Source organism: Citrus sinensis, chromosome 9, assembly GCF_022201045.2.
Source record: "Citrus sinensis cultivar Valencia sweet orange chromosome 9, DVS_A1.0, whole genome shotgun sequence".
Taxonomy (NCBI): Eukaryota; Viridiplantae; Streptophyta; class Magnoliopsida; order Sapindales; family Rutaceae; genus Citrus; species Citrus sinensis.
The window spans coordinates 33,296,737-33,312,159 of record NC_068564.1 but is presented as its reverse complement, the minus strand read 5'-3'; the positions used below and the strand labels follow the sequence as shown (position 1 = coordinate 33,312,159).

Sequence of the window (15,423 nt, the reverse complement as noted above, 5' to 3'; positions counted from 1 at the left end):
CAAGTGGACATCAAAGCTTGGGCTTAGAATTTATATTTTCATCATTGGCACATGAAAATCTTCCATATTGTTGGCAGCAATAGGGAATGGTGGGGTTATGGTTCCTGCACTGCATTTCTTTAAGTTTTTGGGATTTATGGTTGCTTGAGGACCGATGATAAATATCACTTGTTGATTGTTGCATGGTGAATTTGCCGTGACATCTGACTTGGCTGATTTGCTGGAGGTGTTTGTGCCTGACGAACCCAAATCCTGAATGTTACATTCTGCAAGGACTGCCTTTTGGTTTTCACAGTTTCTGTTGAACTGCTTTTATCAAATTGGAACATAGTGTATGCCCAACCTACAGATTTGTAAGGAAAAATTTTCAATCTTTCGGAATAACGATATGACAATAGTTACGTGAATGTGAATGAAACAGGGTGTTTGTTATTTAATCTGGGTAATATTTCGTAAGTAGGAGATGCTAGACTATCTAGATGGAGAAGCTTCAACCGACGTACCTAATGATTTGAACTTGACTTAGGTCTTAAGTCCTTAAATTTCAAGCATGCTCTCGCACCGTTAACAGAACTGCAGAAAGCAATGGATCTACGGCGCCATATGCGAAGTATAAAGTTGGGCGTGGTCATAGGCCCCCTCAGCTGCGGGCACCTAATTTAAACGTTATTTTTTATTTTCTGCACGTGTATATTAATAAATTTTATGTTGGTATTTTTCCACTCAGGCTACACAAACCCGAGATCTATTCTATTGTACTATTTTAGGGAAAAATATTTATTAATTGAATTATTTAGCGTCGACAGGGACGTTGATTCAATATATTAAAGAAAAATCCTGTTGAGAAATTGAGTGATCACGAGTAGGATATGATGTATCTGTATGGCATGAACATGTTTTCTCAAAACCATAAACTTAAATGCCGTAAGATATAATTGAACTCCAATCAATTAAAATTAATAATAGCAACAAGTATTATTATTATTATTATTATTGCTATTTCCAAAAGAGTAAAAAAAATATTGTTTGGGTCCTATGTATATGATAAAGATATTAAATGAAAACCTCGTAAGTTGGTCGTTGGAAGTTGAAATACCCGGGAGCCAAACTGCAGGGAAAAATGGTTGTTGGAAAATAGACGAAGCTTAACTTGAGGGCAATGGCGACTCTGCAACTAACAACACATACTCAGTTTCCAAGCAATCTAGCTAGCTAGCTGTGTCCTACAACACAACGTTACATTTCTTCATCACAAAATATAACCACCATAGACTTCACTTCATCACCCTCAGCTCACTTTCTCCCCCACCATGGAAGCCAGTGCCGGACTTGTCGCCGGGTCTCACAATCGCAATGAGCTTGTTGTCATTCATAACCATGAAGAGGTAACCACCACATGAACAAGCATACTAAGTGACGTTTTATAAACATTTCATTTAATTTGTTCAAAGAAAAATGAGGGAAAGAAGGAAATAAAATAGTGCTTTTGTGTTTATGTTGGAGTGCTAATGTAATTGGGCTTTTGGTCTTGGTTATTATTATTTCTGCAGCCTAAGCCATTGAAGAATTTGGATGCTCAAGTTTGTGAGATATGTGGCGATGAGATTGGCCTTACTGTGGATGGAGACCTGTTTGTTGCCTGCAATGAGTGTGGTTTTCCAGTGTGCCGGCCGTGCTATGAGTATGAACGAAGAGAAGGAACTCAAGTCTGCCCTCAGTGTAAGACTAGATACAAGCGTCTTAAAGGTAATAATAAACCAACAAAGAGACGAACAGTCGCAACATTTTTGAAATCTTTATGAACATAGCTTGTGCAACAAGAAAGCAGAATCTGATTTTTCTTTATTTTATTTGTTGATGCGAAGGGAGTCCAAGAGTGGAGGGAGACGAAGATGAAGAGGATATTGACGATATTGAACACGAGTTTAACATCGAAGATGAAAAGAACAAGGAGAAGCATGTAGCAGATATGCTTCATGGGAAGATGAGCTATGGAAGAGGGCCTGATAGTGATGAAAACTCTCAATTCCCACCAGTTATAGCTGGTGGTCGATCCAGACCGGTAAGCAAATTGGTCTTCTTTCATTGTAAGGATTCCTTACATCTCTAAGATCATAGTTAATTAAACATCTTCATTCATGCAGGTGAGTGGAGAGTTCCCAGTAGGAGCTTATGGTCATGGAGATCAAATGTTGTCTTCTTCACTTCATAAACGAGTGCATCCGTATCCTGTGTCTGAACCTGGTAAATAATCCATCGATCGTTCTTATTCTTCATTATGTAGTTGATATGCCAATCTTCAACTAGTATAGTGTCATGTTATTTTCTATTTTTCCTATTAGATTTTTAACACTACGTTTTGAATTGTATGTATTTGTATCAAACAGGAAGTGCAAGATGGGATGAAAGGAAAGAGGGAGGATGGAAAGACAGGATGGATGACTGGAAAATGCAGCAAGGGAATCTCGGTCCTGAAACTGATGATGCAAATGACCCAGATATGGCCATGTATTGGCCTAAACTTATCTCTATCGTATTGCATACTGTTACAAATTGTGCAAAATTGCTGCTAATTTGAATTCAATTTTGAGGCTTGGTTATATGTTCACGTGTCAAATGGTGCAGGGTAGATGAAGCTAGGCAGCCACTCTCAAGAAAAGTTCCAATAGCCTCTAGCAAGATCAACCCCTATAGGATGGTGATTGTTGCTCGGCTTGTTATTCTAGCCTTCTTCTTCCGATATAGAATCTTGAACCCAGTGCATGATGCTATTGGACTCTGGCTAATTTCTGTTATATGTGAAATTTGGTTTGCTATATCTTGGATTCTTGATCAGTTTCCCAAATGGTTCCCAATTGATCGTGAGACCTACCTTGATCGCCTGTCCTTCAGGTATGCTAATTTTAGACAATAGTAGACCGGCAAAGCTTAAGATGTTTTACAACAGTCACCATTCACACTTTCTTTGGCTGCTGATAAATTTGTAATGTAGGTATGAGAGGGAAGGTGAACCCAATATGCTTGCTCCAGTGGATATCTTTGTCAGTACAGTGGATCCTTTGAAGGAACCCCCGCTTGTCACAGCTAACACAGTTTTGTCAATTTTGGCTATGGACTATCCAGTTGATAAGATCTCATGCTATATTTCCGATGATGGTGCTTCCATTATCACCTTTGATGCCCTGGCTGAAACAGCTGAATTTGCTCGAAAATGGGTACCATTCTGTAAGAAGTTTGCCATAGAGCCACGAGCTCCTGAGATGTACTTCACTCTGAAGGTTGATTATCTCAAGGACAAAGTCCAGCCTACATTTGTTAAGGAGCGCCGAGCAATGAAGGTTTGTTGCAATTCCATCAATTTCGTCTGATTTCAACTTTTTCTAGGAGCTATTGTACGGAAGTTTGATTGTTAACTGATCTTTGGCAGAGAGAATATGAAGAATTCAAGGTTAGGATAAACGCTATTGTAGCAAGGGCCTCAAAGATTCCTCCAGAGGGGTGGATTATGCCAGATGGGACACCATGGCCAGGAAACAATACTAGGGATCACCCTGGTATGATTCAAGTATTTCTGGGTCAAAGTGGAGGCCATGATGCTGAAGGAAATGAACTGCCACGCCTTGTTTACGTGTCTCGTGAGAAAAGGCCTGGTTTCCAACACCACAAAAAAGCCGGTGCCATGAATGCCTTGGTAAAGAAATCATACTTCTTCACCCCTGAACTAAATTTAGCCACTAGTCCAGTATTAATTAATAACTCTTTTAATTCCTTCCATCTCCAGGTTCGCGTCTCTGGAGTTCTTACAAATGCCCCTTTCATGCTGAACTTGGATTGTGATCATTATGTCAACAACAGCAAGGCTGTGCGGGAATCCATGTGTTTCTTGATGGATCCACAAACTGGAAGGAAGGTTTGCTACGTCCAGTTCCCTCAGAGATTCGATGGTATTGATAGACACGATCGTTATGCCAACAGAAACACAGTCTTCTTTGATGTAAGCCTGAGAAATTCTACATCTATTTAGCCCTCTTGGTTGTGTAAAAATAAGATAAATTAGCTTCTGAATTCTGTGTGTTGCAGATTAATATGAGAGGTCTAGATGGCATCCAGGGTCCAGTTTATGTGGGTACTGGATGTGTTTTCAGAAGGCAAGCTTTATATGGTTATGAACCACCAAAAGGTCCTAAGCGCCCGAAGATGGTTAGCTGTGACTGCTGCCCATGTTTTGGACGCCGAAAGAAGAAGTATTCCAAGCATAGTGCAAATGGAGAGAATGCAAACCTCGGAGGTTTCAGAAATCTTACTGATTTAATTATCTCCAAGTTTCTTACTATTTGATTCTCTACTTGCCTAACTTGAACTTGAAATTTGTATTAGTAGGAATGGATGACGACAAGGAGTTGTTAATGTCCCAGATGAATTTTGAGAAGAAATTTGGACAGTCAGCAATTTTTGTGACTTCAACTTTGATGGAGCAAGGTGGCGTCCCTCCTTCCTCAAGTCCAGCATCCTTGCTCAAAGAAGCCATTCATGTCATCAGCTGTGGCTATGAAGACAAAACTGAATGGGGTACTGAGGTAATATATCAACTGCTACAACCTGAGTGATTTTATTCATGATTGTGCTTCTGAACATTTTGGTCACTTTCGTATTTGCAGTTGGGTTGGATTTATGGTTCAATTACAGAGGATATTCTAACGGGATTCAAGATGCATTGCCGTGGCTGGAGGTCCATTTACTGTATGCCAAAGAGGGCTGCATTTAAGGGTTCAGCTCCTATCAACTTGTCAGATAGGCTCAATCAAGTGCTTCGATGGGCACTTGGGTCTGTTGAGATCTTCTTCAGTAGACACAGTCCTGTCTGGTATGGCTACAAGGGTGGAAATCTCAGGTTTCTTGAGAGATTTGCCTATGTCAACACAACCATTTATCCTTTTACCTCCATACCGCTTCTAGCTTACTGTGTCTTACCAGCCATCTGCTTGCTCACAGATAAATTCATCATGCCAGAGGTAACATATTCATTCTGAATTTTCCATATGTTCAAAAGCTGCTTGAGAGTGGTTCCTCATTTTTTGCTAATAAACTTATTGTTTGCACCATCCAGATAAGCACTTTTGCAAGTCTCTTCTTCATTGCTCTATTTATCTCAATCTTCACAACGGGCATTCTTGAGCTGAGATGGAGTGGAGTGAGTATTGAGGAATGGTGGAGAAATGAGCAGTTCTGGGTCATTGGTGGCATTTCTGCACATCTTTTTGCCGTTGTCCAAGGTCTTCTCAAGATTTTAGCTGGAATTGACACTAACTTCACTGTCACATCAAAGGCAACAGATGAAGACGAGGAGTTTGGAGAACTATACTCATTCAAATGGACAACTCTCTTAATTCCTCCAACCACAGTCCTAATAATCAACCTTGTTGGTGTTGTTGCCGGTATCTCAGATGCCATCAACAATGGCTACCAATCTTGGGGGCCTCTATTCGGAAAGCTCTTTTTCGCCTTTTGGGTGATTCTTCATCTTTACCCTTTCCTCAAGGGTCTTATGGGGAGGCAGAACAGGACGCCGACCATTGTCGTCATTTGGTCAATTCTCTTGGCCTCAATCTTCTCCTTGCTCTGGGTTCGAATCGATCCATTTGTGATGAAGACAAAAGGACCTGCCACCACAAAATGTGGAATCAACTGCTGAAATGGATTTCATTTTGTTTTGATTCTTCTCTGGTCTATGCTTCTCTAGGCACTGCATGTACATTCTTTGCTTGCAAGTACGCGGTATGTCATGTTTGAACCAAAAATATATATATATATATGGGAGATGCACGAGAAAGGAATAAAGCTAGAGTGATTTTTTTTTTTTTTTTGGGTGTAGCATATATTTTGTATTTTACCAAGTTTTGTAATTGAATTTAACGGCACACTGCTTCTGGTACTTTTTCATTCTTAGCATTTTCTAATTCTTCAGACTCTGCATCTTCTCTGATTAATTCACCTATCCAAAACCTTTAACATTCTTCATACACTCATAACTCGTGATTATTATTGTAAGCTGAATGCAGAAAATGACAATGTTAATAATTCTGAAAGCACCCTTTGTTTTTGATGAATAACAAAAGGCATAAAAAATCATCTACTTGAGCATAAATTGACTTTTCAGATAACTTGTAACAAATATGATGAATGACGAATTCGGCATTATTGAGTTCAGCTCCATACAGTATGAACTAAGCAAATAAGAATACTGAAGAGACTTTAAGCCTAGATGTAAAACAAATGCAGAAACTCTGATGAACATTATTAGCAGGCAACCAGCAACAAACAAAAATTTAATTAAAACACGAGCACGTGTGGGGGAAAAAAATTTATAGTAACAATAAAAACAAAAAAGTAAAGAAAGAATTATAGTAAAAATAAAGAAAAAACCATCCTCATAGGCATGTTGCATATAGCTTCACTGTTTTTCCAATCCTGTTGAAAACTTCTAATGTGAACTTTGATAAATCAAGATAAGCTTCTTGGTGAACAAAGAAACAGGTAATAAAATCAAATATGTCCGTACTCCCTTAATAAATAAAGTGAGGAGATGCTCGACACTCAATCAATGAGTGCTTTACTAATTTGTATCAAAGAAACATCTCTTATGTACATGTCTTTTATAATTTCATCATATGGATGCCATATTGTACACATTTATGGATATTGTATGACATATCGATTGCATGTTGGATCATGTTTTGTTACATAGATGACATGTAGTAAATGTTCTACTTTGAGAAAGTATTGCATGACTTGTCATTTATAATATGATCTTTAGATGACATGGCAGATGCTTTTAGCACACTAATACGAAATGGCGTTCAGACTCTAAGCTACATGTCGTTATAGAATCTTTGAAATTTCTTATTTCCTATAAGTCAGACTTTGGGCGGCTCCACATGATTCGAAGTAAGCAAATGAGGCATAGATGTTAAATATTTGCAAACTATTTTCTGATAACATTAGCAACAGCATAATAAAATTTCATTAACACACCGGAAAAAACAAAATATTTACCATCCCATAGGCCTGGAGCTTAACTGCGCGTGTTTGCCAATCCCCAGTAAACTTCAAATGCAAATTCAAGAAATCCTGACAGCTTCTTGGTTAACAGCTTAACACAGAAACAAGCAATAAAGATTTAATCAAAACACTATCAGCGAAATTCGCGACAAAATTCAGATGACCACATAAATAATCATCGCGAGTGCAGAATGTTAAATTTCTCAGTGATGCTATCAACTGATAAAAGAAACAGAACACTATCAACTTCATAAAAAATTCAAAGCACAAGCATTGCAGTTTTAAAGCAATGCATGTAATATCCACCAATACATATGCACCGAAACAAGTTGAGGATTGATCATATTGCTCGTCATAGGGTTAGCAAAGTTACCATTCTGATATTTTTCTCTCCATATATACAAGTTCGCGAAAGGCTCCATTTCCATCCGGAGGCTAGAAAGTTGATCAGTTGAAACCTTATAGTTCCTGTTACACGCTCAAGTGTTCAAGTGGGTGGGATTGCAATTTCTGAAAGTAACTTTTTGTTTTCTATGCAACTTTTATAGATATTGGGATAATGAAAGGATTGGCTGAATCATTCTGCGATGCTAATGTGATTTGTAATATAATAATTTCTGACAAAACCAAACTACCTTTTTTGGCAAATGAAAGCAAATTAATTTCCCCTTGATGTGCCTTATAGGATCAAGATTCTTTCATAATTTAGATTTTCTCGAACAAAATTTAAGTTTATAATTTGTTATTATTTATTTTTTGTATACTTTTATTTTATAAATATATTATAATCTAGAGTTTAATGAGACTCTAGATAGATACTTTTATAGTGCAAACTAAAATCTTATTAAGACTACCACAAAAATGTATTTCCAATAATGATAATGATAAAAAATCTAGCAATACTCTATACTTTCTTGAAAAAAGTTCAAAGAGCTCCCCATGAGAGCTTGAACGGATGAAGTGCACCCACTCACCAATAATAATGGGAGTGCTTAGTTTTCGTTTTTTTTTTCTTTTTTTTTTTTATAAATTTTTTGTGATATATAATGGGAATTATCATCATTTGAATATTATTTATGTAACGTCTCATATCACTAGCAAGAGAATTCATGTACTAATTTATAAATCATGAACTCCCCTAACTAAATATGCATTTTTTTTTGAGTTGCAAACTCTAATAACAAAAAAAGGGCCGTTATAAATCATATATATATATTTTTAAAAGGCTTAATTAGCCCGACAGGTATATCCTAATTAGATTCATGGGTCATGTTAGTTGAGAAGTTAATTTATGCAAATCATTATTAGTTGTAAGGTTAATTTTTATTTTTGTGATAACTAGTTGTGAAGTTAAAAAGTTTATTTCAAGATGATCCACGAAGGTTCGTTCCGATTACATGGTTAGATGTGGACTTTTCTGATAATTATCAGCTTTCAATTGAATTGATTCATATGAGAGTTTTCAATTGATCTTTTCCTTCAAGTTTATGTACATTTGCCTAGCAATTAGTCCCCAGAAAAAAAATCATATAAGGTTGAAATAAAAATTAAAAATTGTAAATGCATGTCTGTAAACACTAGCAAGCTATACGATAATATATGTATTGGGTTCTTTCTATTTACTAATTACAAGTAATTAATACTGGATCACGAATAATTAATCCAATTATCATCATTTATTTATAAACCCGTCGGCGTTGTTGCAATATGTGGACACTATAAAATTTGATTTGGGCATCCATTACCTGTAAAAATAGATCATGAAAGCTTAATTTCAAGGCATTAATTGTGACTTTGCAACAAAAATCACATCTTATTTGGACATTTAATTAGGTGAAAGATATTCAGAATCTTACGTTTTACCTTCGCCCATGCATTATATAAACCCCATGCATGCTTTCAGCACAAACCACACTATCAGACCATTTGAGTATTATTAATTTATTCTTCAATTAATTTTGATCTGCATGCAATGGCAGCCAATGCTATACTATTTGCAGGCTCTCACAACCGCAATGAGCTTGTTCTCATTCACAACCATGAGGAGGTAATTAATTAATTAATCAATCCTAGATAGTAAGTTAGAGCTTACTTTAGTCATGTTTAATTTGTAAACTTGTTTTGTAAAACAAAAATATACGTATCAACTGAATTTTATATATTATTTATAATAGGATAACATGCTCGATAGTGTATCTTATTGAATGGATTTCTTATAACAAAAACAATCAAACTGTGTGTTCTTAAATCTATATATTCTTAAAAAATTGAAAAATAATATAAATTTAAGTCTATTTTTTTATATTTATAAACTAATTTTTTTAATTATGTGTATTGTATGGAGAGAAAACATACCTAATTCATACATAGTCTCGATAGATATCTAATTATTAATTGAAAAAATGGGGAAAAAAGTGCAAAAGTTTGTAATAGATATGGTTGATAATTAGTTGTCCTACGTTCTATTTTCGAGCCTTCACCAAACAATTAAAATTTTTGGGTCGAACAATTTCTTTTTTAGTTAATGTTGAATAATATGTTGTAATTCTTTGGATTGTTGTAGCCAAAGCCTTGGAAAAGTTTGGATGGTCAAGTTTGTGAGATATGTGGAGATGAGATTGGCAAAATGGCTAATGGAGACTTGTTTCTGGCTTGCGAAGAGTGTGGCTTTCCAGTGTGTAGGCCATGCTATGAATATGAAAGAAGAGAAGGAACACAACTCTGCCCTCAATGCAAGACTAGATACAAACGTATCAAAGGTACTAACTAAAAATGAACACCCAAAATGCACTTTTGGGAAGCACTTACGACTTATTGAAAACATTTAATAAAGCTGCAAACTTTCTAATTCATTGTCGTATAAACTAAATGATGTGAATTAAGGGAGCCCGAGGGTGGAGGGAGATGCAGATGAAGAGGATATTGATGACATTGAACATGAGTTTAATATAGAAGATGAAAACAAAATTGTTCGTAATGAGAATGCTGCAGCAGAAGCTATGCTTCATGGGAAGTTGAGCTACGGAAGAGGCCCTAACGACGATGAATATACCCCGGTGAGCCAAAAGTTGTTTTTTTTTCTTATAATAAAATCTCCTTAAAATAAAATCTAAAATAAATCACAAATATAATACAGTTGTCCAGATAGTAATTAATGTAATATAAAATGGAAAATTGGAAACGTGTATTTTATTTTTATTTATATATTGACAGTTTTCATCACATTAGATTAGTTAATTATTAACACATCAAGATGCATGTGCTAACATAAGTTAAGACACAAATGCTAGGATATTCCTAGCACTACCCTAATTCCAATTTCTAGTGAGCTAAAGCTATATATATTGCATGCAGGTGGATGGAGAGTTTCCTATACAACAGAAGTTGTCTTCTTCACTTCATAAACGAGTCCATCCATATCCTGATTCAGGAGGAGCAAAAGAGACCACAGATGACTGGAAATTGCAACAAGGCAATCTTGTGCAGGAAACAAATGGCACAAAAGATTCAGATACGTCCATGTACGTACATAATTTATTATTATTATTATTATTATTATTATTAAGTCATCTTGAGCAGACTTCTTTAGTAACCTAGTGAACAGGATTCGAAGCTCAGATATTTTATGCCAATCTAACGGATTTTACCGGTTTAAAAGAAAAATATATATAATTCATTTCTATATGCCGACCGCTTTAGTTAATTAAATGGGAACCGGAACAGGATTGATGAATCAAGGCAGCCACTGTCAAGGAAAGTGCAAATAGCAACAAGCAAGATCAACCCATATCGGATGGTAGTGGCGGCTCGGCTTGTGATAATGGTGTTGTTCCTTCAGTACAGAATCATGAACCCTGTGAATGATGCCGTCGGGCTATGGCTTACTTCGGTGATATGTGAAATCTGGTTTGGGTTCTCATGGATTCTTGATCAGTTCCCCAAATGGCTTCCAATCCAACGTGAGACATATCTCGAACGCCTTTCCATAAGGTATATACAAAGTTCAAGTTTTAAAACTCTTAGCAAAAGTGCAAAACCAAAAACAAGCTCAGTTATTGTTTCAACTCTTTGGCAGCTTAGTTGCTAAAGCAAGTATGGTAAACAGTTGTAGCTTGATTTTGATTGCTAGCATAGCCGATAAATTATTTATAAATAAGCATCATTTTTTGTCGTTTAGCAACGTTAAGGTAGAATTTTCTGCCTGTATTTTTTACAGAAATGTGGACATGTATGATCAGTGGGATAATGAATATCCATTCCCAAGTATAAAATTAAACAAACAAATAAGCCTCACTGAAGTCTCTGAGAAAAAATTAACTACTTTAATTCAAAGAGTTAAAAAAAAAAAAGCGAAATTACTTTTTGATCCAGTACAGTGAGATACCTTCTACTTGAAAGAAAACTCTACGTAAAATAGATCAATTGGGGGTTAAAAAACAAATAAAAAATCGAATATATCTTTGTTTATTGTTATTGCTTTTTGATAGATTTTGTCATGTAGGTATGAGAGGGAAGGCGAACCCAATATGCTAGCTCCAGTGGATATCTTTGTAACCACAGTGGATCCCATGAAAGAACCTCCTCTTGTTACAGCTAACACAATTTTGTCAGTCTTGGCAATAGACTACCCCGTTGATAAAATCTCATGCTACATTTCTGATGATGGTGCTTCCTTGCTCTCCTTTGAATCCCTCTCCGAAACTGCTGATTTTGCGAGAAAATGGGTTCCTTTCTGTAAGAAATATTCCATCGAGCCTCGAGCTCCCGAGATGTATTTCTCTCAAAAAGTTGATTATCTCAAGGATAAAGTCCAGCCTGCGTTTGTTAAGGAACGCCGAGCGATGAAGGTTCGCGAACTTGACCTCAAATACTAATATTGTGCATTTAATTACCTAATAATTTAAGCTCTTGTTTTTAGCCGTTAACTAAAATGGTATTAGAGCCAGGTTTTTCAGTAACAGATACAAATAGAATGTTGAAAACTAGGAACCCATTTTTTTATCTTGAGCTTGAATACTGTTTGGTGTTTGATAGAGAGAATATGAAGAGTTCAAGGTTAGGATGAATGCGCTGGTTGCAAAATCCAGGATGATTCCTCAGGATGGGTGGATTATGCAAGATGGGACACCATGGCCTGGAAACAATACACAGGATCATCCTGGAATGATTCAAGTGTTTCTTGGGAGAGAGGGAGGCCATGATGCTGAAGGAAATGAGCTGCCAAATCTTGTTTATGTATCTCGGGAAAAAAGGCCAGCTTTTCCACATAATAAGAGAGCTGGAGCCATGAATGCTCTGGTAATTTCTCATTCCGTGATTTTGTTTCAAAGATCATCTCTCGATCTGAACTTATCTCACTTTTAAAGGATCATTTGATGAGTGCATATATTTATTCATTTATCATAAAGGAATATTGAATTTTGTTAACTTCTCAACTGTTAAAATTCTGACAGTGATGCAAGATGTTGAGGTTACAACACTACTCACATGAGTGTAGAGAAGATTTAATTTGTTGATACAATAAATAAAAAAGAAAAATATTAATTTTGTATTTGCTCAAGTTGAAACTCATATGATCAGGATAGAATCCTACAGCTTTTTAATTTAGTTTTGCATAACGTTGTGAGATAACTTTGGTTCCTTGAAATTTCCAGGTTCGCGTCTCTGGGGTTCTTACAAATTCCTCTTTCATCCTGAACTTGGACTGTGACCATTATGTAAACAATAGCAAAGCTGTGAGAGAGGCTATGTGTTTCCTGATGGATCCGCAGACAGGGAAAAGAGTTTGTTATGTTCAATTCCCACAGAGATTTGATGGCATCGATAAAAGTGATCGTTATTCTAACAGAAATAGAGTCTTCTTTGATGTAAGCTTGCAAGAATTCAGATTTTAAAAATTCAGAATGGCCTCTTAGTGTCCTGCACATAGTGTAGAAAAATTGGAATTCACGTATCCTTTTTCACATAGTGTAAAATAATTGGAATTCACATATCTTTCTTTTTTTTCCCCTATATTTGTCAGATTAATATGAAGGGTCTAGATGGCATTCAGGGTCCCATGTATGTTGGCACAGGATGTGTTTTCAGAAGGCAAGCATTATATGGCCACGAACCCCCAAAAGCTGCTAAGCGTCCAAGAATGGGGACCTGTGGCTGCTGCCCATGCTTTCGACGCCAAAAGCAATATCAGAAGAATTCTAAGGCTAATGTAATTCGAGAAGCAGCAAACCTAGAAGGTCTTAAGAATATCACCGGGCTAATTATCTCCAGACTACTTGCTATTTGATTCATTGATCGTCTAACTAGAACTTTGGTTTGTAATGGAATAGGAATGGAGGAAAACAAGGAACATTTGCTATCCCAAATGAATTCTGAAAGGAAATTTGGACAGTCAGCAATATTCGTGACTTCAACTTTAGTGGAGCAAGGTGGTGTCCCTGCTTCGTCCAGCAGAGAAGTCCTGCTTAAAGAAGCTATTCATGTAATGAGTTGTGACTATGAAGACAAAACTGAATGGGGTACTGAGGTAATCTTTCAGCTGCTAGAATATCAGGGATTCTATTCATATTGTGCTTCTGAACATTTTGGTTGCTTTTGTGTTTGCAGTTGGGTTGGATTTATGGCTCAGTTACAGAAGATATCCTGACAGGATTCAAACTACACAGCCGTGGCTGGAGGTCTATCTACTGTATGCCAAAGAGATCTGCATTCAAGGGCTCAGCTCCTATCAACTTGTCAGATAGGCTCAATCAAGCCCTTCGGTGGGCCCTTGGCTCTGTTGAAATTTTCTTCAGTCGGCACAATCCAATATGTTATGGCTGCAAAGAAGGGAAGATCAAATTTCTTGAGCGTTTTGCATATATTAACACAACTATTTATCCCTTCACCTCCATACCACTTCTTGCATACTGTCTCCTACCAGCCATCTGCTTGCTGACCGATAAATTCATCATGCCAGAGGTACTGATAATAGAATTGATTTACTCATATAATTTTGCTTCTGGATCTGCTAATAAACTTATTCTTGATTCTTGCACAATCTAGATGAGTGCATTTTCAGGTCTGTTGTTGGTTGCACTTTTCGTCTCATTCTTTGCAAGTGGCATTTTGGAGCTGAGATGGAGTGGAGTGACCATTGAGGAATGGTGGAGAAATGAGCAATTTTGGGTCATTGGTGGCATTTCGTCACATCTTTTCGCCGTTTTCCAAGGCCTAGCGAAGATTTTGACAAAAAATGACACCATTTTCACAGTAACATTCAAGTTATTTGATGACAAAGAAGATAAAGAACTATACAACTTCAAATGGACAGCTCTCCTAATCCCTCCAACAACTGTGTTGATCATCAACCTCGTTGGAATTGTTGCTGGAATCACGGATGCCATAAACACTGGCTACGAGGCAATGAGACCTCTAATTGGAAAGCTCTTCTTTGTGTTCTGGGTGATTTCCCATCTCTATCCTTTCCTGAAAGGCCTGATGGGGAGACAGAATCGGACGCCGACAATTGTTGTGATATGGTCAATCCTTCTGGCCTCAATCTTCTCCTTGGTTTGGATGAGAATAGACCCTTTTGTAATGAGAGCCAGAGGACCTGATCCTAAGCAATGTGGAATCAATTGCTGATCGTGACGACAAGACAAGATCTTCTCTTTCTGATTCAATATTCATGTACATTTTCCGACGATTCGAATTACTATATATATTTATACATTTATGTGATGTATGAACCAACAATTTGGATGTGCACAAGATGCAATAAAGCCATTCTTTGAGGGGCAGGTAAAACTAATTTTGTGTCGGTTCCAGCTTGGACTATTAAGTGGAGAACATCATAAGTTAAGCTATTACCTGTTCAATGGGGTGGGGAAGAGGGGAGAAGAGATAAGCCTGAGCAAGTGCACGGCAAGGAGAGAAGTTTCTGGAAACGAGGAAATTCTGCTATTTGTTACAGGTTATATGTACTCTTCAATTTTGAAAAAACAGAGTGGGGACAAACTCATCCATTCATATTACTATCAAAAAAGAAGAAAATTGGCTGAGAGCTTTTGATATATTATTAATTCTTGAATACCAGCAGACACTAGAAGAATTGATCAAATTAAACCAAGTACACGTTAGAGAAATAAACAACATATAAGCGGCCAAAATTTTGATAAGATTTATTCCTCCGCCATAGTATTTGTCATTGAAGTTTGATATATAAAAGTTGGAATATAAAGTTTGTATTTTGAATTGTGTATATGCACACAAATTTATTATTCGATTATAGGTGATAATAATAATTATTGCATGAATACAGATACAGTCCCCGGCAGCAGCCTCCATTGCTCAAGCCACAACAGCCTCTGCAGCTGAAGCTAC

The 15,423-nt window shown here is 36.8% G+C and overlaps 2 protein-coding genes across 4 annotated transcripts; both read left to right on the top strand.

The window, feature by feature from the left end:
- The first annotated feature begins 1,086 nt into the window (after nucleotides 1-1,086).
- Nucleotides 1,087-5,987, top strand: LOC102616000 (cellulose synthase A catalytic subunit 7 [UDP-forming]). 2 transcript variants are annotated; one of them, XM_006473964.4, is made up of 13 exons: nucleotides 1,087-1,385; nucleotides 1,551-1,746; nucleotides 1,866-2,062; nucleotides 2,145-2,244; nucleotides 2,388-2,508; nucleotides 2,626-2,892; nucleotides 2,993-3,338; nucleotides 3,428-3,691; nucleotides 3,782-3,994; nucleotides 4,081-4,288; nucleotides 4,378-4,577; nucleotides 4,659-5,012; nucleotides 5,108-5,987. In XM_006473964.4, the coding sequence occupies exons 1-13, from the start codon at nucleotides 1,311-1,313 to the stop codon at nucleotides 5,690-5,692; spliced, it is 3,126 nt and encodes a 1,041-aa protein (XP_006474027.2). In that variant the 5' UTR covers nucleotides 1,087-1,310; the 3' UTR covers nucleotides 5,693-5,987. The 2 variants fall into 2 exon arrangements, with proteins under 2 accessions (XP_006474027.2, XP_006474028.2); XM_006473965.4 differs by having other exon boundaries at nucleotides 1,088-1,385; nucleotides 4,381-4,577.
- Nucleotides 5,988-9,031: 3,044 nt separating this feature from the next.
- LOC102616485 (cellulose synthase A catalytic subunit 7 [UDP-forming]-like) lies at nucleotides 9,032-15,087 on the top strand. Of its 2 annotated transcripts, none has more exons than XM_006473967.2 (12): nucleotides 9,032-9,106; nucleotides 9,623-9,818; nucleotides 9,943-10,115; nucleotides 10,414-10,580; nucleotides 10,783-11,049; nucleotides 11,561-11,906; nucleotides 12,094-12,357; nucleotides 12,714-12,926; nucleotides 13,082-13,295; nucleotides 13,389-13,585; nucleotides 13,666-14,019; nucleotides 14,104-15,087. In XM_006473967.2, the coding sequence occupies exons 1-12, from the start codon at nucleotides 9,032-9,034 to the stop codon at nucleotides 14,683-14,685; spliced, it is 3,048 nt and encodes a 1,015-aa protein (XP_006474030.2). In that variant the 3' UTR covers nucleotides 14,686-15,087. The 2 variants fall into 2 exon arrangements, with proteins under 2 accessions (XP_006474030.2, XP_006474029.2); XM_006473966.2 differs by having other exon boundaries at nucleotides 9,943-10,126; nucleotides 10,395-10,580.
- Nucleotides 15,088-15,423: the final 336 nt, after the last annotated feature.

Coding starts and splice junctions, on each gene's coding strand:
- LOC102616000 (XM_006473964.4), top strand. CDS start 1,311: ATGGAAGCCAGTGCCGGACTTGTCGCCGGGTCTCACAATCGCAATGAG. Junction 3,692..3,781: donor CCGGTGCCATGAATGCCTTG/GTAAAGAAATCA, acceptor TTCCATCTCCAG/GTTCGCGTCTCTGGAGTTCT. Junction 4,289..4,377: donor AGAGAATGCAAACCTCGGAG/GTTTCAGAAATC, acceptor AATTTGTATTAG/TAGGAATGGATGACGACAAG.
- LOC102616485 (XM_006473966.2), top strand. CDS start 9,032: ATGGCAGCCAATGCTATACTATTTGCAGGCTCTCACAACCGCAATGAG. Junction 10,581..10,782: donor AAAGATTCAGATACGTCCAT/GTACGTACATAA, acceptor GAACCGGAACAG/GATTGATGAATCAAGGCAGC. Junction 13,586..13,665: donor AAACTGAATGGGGTACTGAG/GTAATCTTTCAG, acceptor TTGTGTTTGCAG/TTGGGTTGGATTTATGGCTC.